Below are 6648 nucleotides of genomic sequence, written 5' to 3' on the forward strand. Positions count from 1 at the left end.
CGGGGGGCCCCGGGGGGCACTACCCCCGCCACTGACCCCGGCACTGACCCCGACACTGACCCCAGCCCTGACCATGACACTGACCCCAGCACTGACCCCGGCACTGACCCCAGCACTCGTTCTCCTGGGGTCCCTTTTGTGTCACGGTCACTGCCGGAGCTGGAGGGAGGGGCTGAGAGAGCTCAGAAAAGGGAGAGAAATCGCCCAGAAATGCTGGGAGTTGGGTGATTGGGAGGGAATTTGGGTGATTCCCCTTGAGGCGGGTGCTGAGCTGTCCCTGCTCAGTCTCAGCAGCCCATGGGGGATGTTCTGTGTCTCGTTTTGGGATGTGGATCATTAACACCCATCCTTCCTTCCCAGGTTCTGGGCAAGTCTTGTAAGCCCATCCCAGGTAGGAGAATTCCCCATTTTCTGTGTGTTTGTGTGGATTTCTGTGCCTCCAGCAGCCCCTCACCTGTCAGAGCTCTGCCTGGGGCTGGGCCGGGTTTGATTCCAGGGAGGGGTTTGGGGAGCCCTTGGTGATGTTCCTTCTCTGCAGCCGTGATTTGGGAATGACTTGGTAGGGCTTTAATGCCCCCGAGGGGTTCCAGGCGCCATTTGTGATGTCCCCTCTCCCCAGTGATGCTGCTGGGGGTGACCCTGCTGCGGAAGAGGTACCCCCCAGCCAAGTACCTGTGCGTGCTGCTCATCGTGGCGGGGGTGGCCCTGTTCCTCTACAAGCCCAAGAAGGGGACGGGGGACACCGAGCACGTCTTTGGCTATGGGGAGCTGCTGCTGGTGAGTGCAGGGACCCGCCAGGGCCGGGCCTCAGAGTGGGGGGTTACACCTGGTAGGAGCCCCAGGGTCTCAGGTGGGATTTCCCCTTCACCTGGGATAAATTCTGGGCTCTCAGGTGGGATTTACCCTCACCTGGGATGGGTCCCAGGGTCTCAGCTGTGCCTTGAAGGTGTGGCAGGACAGCTGGGGGCAAGGGCAGCCTTCCTGCGCTCTGCACGCCCTCCCAGCGCCGTTAACAGCCCCTGCTAATAACCCCTGTAAGAACGGGGGGCAGGAGGGTTTTCCCTGGGGAGAAGCAGCGGGCCCTGAGGGTTTGTGGTGTCTGTGCCCAGCTGCTGTCGCTGACCCTGGACGGGCTCACGGGGGTGTCCCAGGACCACATGAGGGCTCACTACCAGACAGGCTCCAACCACATGATGCTCAACGTCAACCTCTGGTCCACACTGTTCCTGGGGGCAGGTAAGGAACGCAGGGATGGATCCCAGGGAACGGCCACGCCCTGCCCTGGGCCGGCCCCGGCGCCAAAAATGTGCCTGGGGTACTTTGGAATTTGTTTTGTTTGGGATTTTTGGGTTTTTTGTTTGTGGCCCCAGCCCCTGCCACCCCCTGGGCTCTCCCCTGAGGGTCCCAGAGCAGCTCCTGCTCCAGCTGGGAGCAGAAACCGGAGCCCAGGCAGGGCTGGGAGCTGCCCCTGCCCACGGCACCGGGTGAGCTCTGAGGTCCCTCCCAGCCCAAACCGTTCCAGGAGCAGGGAGCAGCGCTCCTGATTAACTGCTGGGGACTGTTCTGCTGGAATTTGATCCCAGCTGATGATCTTTCTTTCACTGATTAACCAGGAGGGCGACTGCTTCTCCTGCTGCTGTTTCCTCCTGTTGTTTCTGGAGCTCACTCCCTGTTTTCAGGGGTTCTGAGCCCAACCCGACCCCACGTGGGCGGGGAATCCTCATCCAAGCCGCTCATCCCGGGCTGTTTTCCAGGGATCCTGTTCACAGGGGAGCTCTGGGAGTTCCTGAGTTTCACGGAGCGTTATCCCAGCATCATCTCCAACATCCTCCTCTTCGGGCTCACCAGCGCCCTGGGCCAGGTCAGTGCCCTGGGCTGGGGCCATCCCATGGGCTCAGGGATGGGATTTTGGGTGGGATTTCCTTCCCTGCAAGGGAGTGGGGTGGAATTTCCAGAGAGGCTGTGGCTGCCCCATCCCTGGGAGCGTCCAAGGCCGGGTTGTAGCACCTGGGATAGGGGAAGCTGTCCCTGGATGAGCTTCAAGGCCCCCCCAGCCCATGCCAGGATGCCATAAACCCACTTCAGCCCACGAATAATCAGGATTCGAAGCAAGATCCCTTGGGATTTTCCCCTGGCTCCCTGTCCTGGCCGTGGCAGTGACAGGGCTCTGTGTCTGTCGGGGCAGAGCTTCATCTTCATGACCGTGGTGTACTTCGGGCCCCTGACCTGCTCCATCATCACCACCACTCGCAAGTTCTTCACCATCCTGGCCTCCGTGGTGCTCTTTGCCAACCCCATCAGCCCCATGCAGTGGGTGGGCACCATCCTGGTGTTCCTGGGTGAGTTTGGGAAGCGAATCCATGGGATCCTTCCCCTGGGAACTCCTCAAACCCGTTGGAACGGGACAAGGGCGCTCTGGAGGGAGTGTGGGACCAGCAGATCCATTTGCTCCTTTCCCCCTCTCTCATTCCATGGGGGAATTTGGGGATATTAAGCTGATTTTGCCCCAAATTCCCGGCTTTCTGCTGGATTGAAGAACACAAATTTTGTGTTTTGTCTCCCCCCAGGCCTTGGACTCGATGCCAAATTCGGGAAGGGGGTGAAGAAGACGTCGCATTGAGGTTGATCGCTCGATCCCCGCAGTCGGAATGAACTTTTAATTTATTGTCTTGTACCTCAGAATCTGGCGTGGAACTGGACTCAGGACAGGGAATCAGAAGGAGACCGTGTGGAATTTATTTCTGGCTTTGGTTTGGTTTTTTTTTAAATTCTAAATCGTCTCTGAAATGTAATCCTTCCGTTTGAGGTGTAATTCAGCTTTTTTTGTGTAATCAGAGCTGCCCCCCCGGAGCCGAGCAGCAGGAGCAGATCCTTGCCTTAACAGGAAAACACAAATCCTTCCTATCTTTATTAAAGAAAACAGATAATGGCCACTCTTCCCGGGCTTTCTTTGGGGATTTGGCTGATCTGGGGGGGACCCAGCTCTGCTCTCCAGGGAGGGAAAGGAATGATCCCGGTTTTTGGGGTGATCCCAGGGTTAAAGCCTTGTTGGAGACACCCCCCTCTGATTGTGGGGTTTTCCAGAGGCTTGGAACAGCCGCTGGGATTTTCTCCCACTGGGATGTGTGAGTGGAAATCCTGGATGTGCCTCACCCTGCTCTGGCTCCCAGGAAATGAGAATTCCCCAAACCCAGGGCAGCTCTGGGGCTGAACCCCCCGGATCCGCCGGAACAGCTCCTGTCCCGTCCATGGATCCCGCAGGAGGCTCCAGGGCAGTCCCAGGAGGGGTTCCCAGAGCAGCTCTGGCATTTCCCCCAGACAGGAGCAGCTCCCGTGGCTGCCGGGGTTCCTGACTCCTCCTGAGGAGCCTTTGGGGTGCTCCTGCCTGGATCTGGGTGTCTCTTTGGATAAACCCCAAAGGAACCGGGGTGGGATTCAGTGAATTTCCATCCTCTGCTGCTTTTTCTCCTCCAAGGCCCTTTGGGAGAGGGAAGATTCTGTTCCCTGGGTTTTGGGCTTTGCTCCTTTTTCAGAACCAGAGGCAGGGCTTGGATTTGGGGGAAATGTCAGGAAACTCCTCCCATCCCCAGGGAAGGGCCCAGGGATGCCCAAAGTGCTGCCAGAACATCCAGGGGAGGGCAAAGGGATCTCAGTTCCTGCTGTTGGGTTTATTCCCAGCGGGAAGTAACCAAGGGAGCCCCATCCAGGCCAGGGCTTGGAGCAGCCTGGGGTCAGGAGGTGTCCCAGGGTGGCACTGGATGGGATTTAAGGTCCCTTCCAGCCCCACCCATTCCATGGTCAGTGTGGGTGCACCTGGGAGCAGCCCAGAATTCCCAAGGAACAAATCTCAGGATCTCCACAGCACTCTGGGCTTCACCGGCTCTGGTTCAGTCCCGGCTTGGATCAGACCTTCTGCAGTTCATGGGACGCAAATCCAGGTAAATCAAAGATTTTGGGGGTTTTTTCCAGCCCTGGGAGCTCCCCCTGCCTGTGCAGTTTTGGGGTAAGGAGGATTCCCAGCAGAAATTTTGGGGCAGGAGTTCTCTCTCCCGGTTTTTACTGGCTCCAGAGCCCAACCTGAGCCCGCTCCGGCCTCGGTTACCGGCAGGGGGAACTCTGCCTTCAACCATTCCCAACAAACACCGGGAGAAACCCAACAAAAGCAGCTCCTGTGTGATCCCTGCTCGAGCTGCGCTGCTGGAGCCAAACCGAGGTGCAAATCCAGCTTTTCTTCATTTCCCTCCCATTTTTCTCCATTTTTATCGTGTTTAATCCTTCCCGGCCACCAGCAGAGCCCCCCTGGAGCAGAGTTTGGAGCTGAAATCATCCCCCTGCTCCTCCCAGGCAGCTCCGAGCTCACCAGCAGCTGCTCCCCGCTCAGCACCACCCCTGGCACCTCGCATGGAAAACATTCCCGCTGGAATTCTCCCAGGAAGCTCTGTCAGCTCCGGGAATTTCTGGGGGGGGATCAGAACCGAGCCCGCAGCGCGGCAGCTGCTCCGGGAGGGGCTGGGGGGGGGGGGGGGGGCTGCGGAGCCGAGCCCTGGCACCCACCGGGGGCACTTTGGCAGCGCTGCTCCCTCTCCTTTCATCTTCCCTGCTTCTGCCGGCTCCTCCTGCAGCTCCAGCAGCAGATGGTTAAAAAAAAAAACCCAAATGTTTGGAGAGGGGAGGTGGATGGGACTGGATTTTTGGATGTTTTGCAGCGATGGAGATGATTCTGTAAGGGATCGTTTTCTGCTCACAGGAGAGCAAAGATGGAAAAGGAATTGTTGCTCCCTTGGAATCTCGGTGTTCCTCTGAAATACCTCGAGGATGTTTTGGGGGCAGCAAGGGAAGGTTTCCATGCTGGTGAATGGTTCGATGATTTAATGATTGGCTTTCCTGCAGGTTTGCTTTGATTGTCCCCACATCGAATCAAATGTTGGGATCTTCCCTCTGTAAGATCCCAGTCTGGAACCCCCAGGAGGGACCTGGAGGCGGCCCTGGGGCAGGAGCAGAAAACTCTGCTCCAAGTTTCCCAAAAATGGAGTATTCCAAGGCAATATCCCCCTCATTTGGGGTTTTGTGGTGAGTGTGGCTGGGAAAGCAAAATCCTGGAATTTGGGTTTGGGTTGGGAGGGACCTGGGCTGGAGGAATTTGGGCACTTTGGTGCCTAAACTTTATTTTCTGCGGTTTGATAAATTTGGGGGTTTTTTATTTTCTGTGGTTTGATAAATTTAGGGGGTTTTTAAATTTTCTGTGGTTTGATGAACTCCAAGGCGTTTTTCCCTCTGTCCCTCTGACCCGAATCCCATTATCCCATAAACCCACGGAGGTTAAAGCAGCTCCATTAACGTCTCCCAGCAGCCAGGCCTTGCTACCTGAGGATTGAAGGAATTCCTTATCTTTGCAGCCAGTAAATGCTTGGGGAAGTTGGAGTTACATAAATCCCAGGAACCCATGGAGGATCCAGGATTTCATTTAATTCTCCATAAACTGACCCAGTCCCAGGGAGGGCTGACAGAATCCGCTGGGAAAGCAGCTCTGGGAATGCTGGGATGGGGGTTTGGAGCAGCAATGGTTAAGCCCTGATCGCTGCTGGAATTGGGGCAATGAAACCCCAATTAATTAATTCCAGTTAATATTAACCCTGGTGGTGTGGAGAGCACAGGTTTAGAGCTCTCCTCTCCCCCCCCAGCAAACCAGACCAAGCCTAAACTCTGGTTTAGTGCTGGACCCCAGGGCTGAGCAGGGGAAAATTCCCGGTTTGCGGAGGCTTTAAAAATCCCATTCCCAAACTGCTGCCACTCCCAAAGGTGCAAATGCACTTTGACACCCTCCCTTCACAAATCACTTCCCTGTTCCCCAGTTTTCCCTTTCCTTTTTCAGCCAAGTTTTGGTTTGTTCTCAGCTGTCTGAGCCCTCACCCAGCCTCTCCTGCCCTGTTCTGCACAATCCCACCCCCAATTTCCAGCTCTTTTGTCCAATTTTCCCCCTGGACTTGCAGAAGGGGGACCAGGAGCCACAACCCCCCCATGGCTCTGTTTCAGCCCATGCCCAGCTCACCATGAGGGAAACCTGCTGTGCTCCCGCGAGGATGAGCTCCTGTTTGTGGGGGAATCTGCTCTGGAATAAATTCCAGGACTTGGGGACAACAATCTGGGCCCCCCACCCCGCAGGTGCAGAGCTACCGGAGGTTTGGGGAGAGCAAAACAATTCCACAGCAGGATCAGGTTTTAATGAGTCCGGGATCAAAAGCAGCCTGGAAAACAAGAGCAGCCTCATCAGGAGCTGCTGCTAACGAGCACCAAAGCCCCGCTCAGGGGCTGGGGGGAGCCGCTCGCTCACCGTTGTGCATTTTAAAGGCTCAGTTCCTCCTCTCCTCCAAAATCAGCTTTGATGCGTCTCCAATCCAGGTAAAAATAGCAATCCAGCAGATTCCCTGCAATTAAAACCTCCAGGGCAGGGTTTTCGCTGAAGGAGGGCAGGGTTTTTTTTAAGCAGTGTTTGTTTTCTCCCAAACAAAAGTGGTTTTTAATCATAGCAGCAAGGACTGAGTGGAGGTTGCTTGAGGTGTTTTGGAGTCAGGGAAGGGGATTCGGGTGGGAAATGTGCAGAGCAGTGAACTCGGAACGGTTTAAAAGGGAGCTGTCCTACCACAGCAG

At 56.1% G+C, this 6648-nt stretch overlaps 1 protein-coding gene across 1 annotated transcript in view; it reads left to right on the top strand.

Moving 5' to 3' along the window:
• The window catches only part of SLC35B1 (solute carrier family 35 member B1), a gene marked incomplete at its 5' end in the record, with an annotated part of 3427 nt that extends 498 nt beyond the window's left edge, over positions 1–2929 (top strand). The window contains 6 exons of the mRNA XM_017740496.1: positions 272–391; positions 620–777; positions 1110–1236; positions 1755–1861; positions 2186–2339; positions 2568–2929. Of these exons, the coding sequence (XP_017595985.1) occupies positions 272–391; positions 620–777; positions 1110–1236; positions 1755–1861; positions 2186–2339; positions 2568–2620 (719 nt within the window). The remainder of the gene's footprint in view (positions 1–271; positions 392–619; positions 778–1109; positions 1237–1754; positions 1862–2185; positions 2340–2567) is intronic.
• Between the last annotated feature and the right edge of the window lie 3719 nt (positions 2930–6648).

Source organism: Corvus brachyrhynchos, unplaced genomic scaffold, assembly GCF_000691975.1.
Source record: "Corvus brachyrhynchos isolate BGI_N302 unplaced genomic scaffold, ASM69197v1 scaffold47, whole genome shotgun sequence".
NCBI classification, from domain to species: domain Eukaryota; kingdom Metazoa; phylum Chordata; class Aves; order Passeriformes; family Corvidae; genus Corvus; species Corvus brachyrhynchos.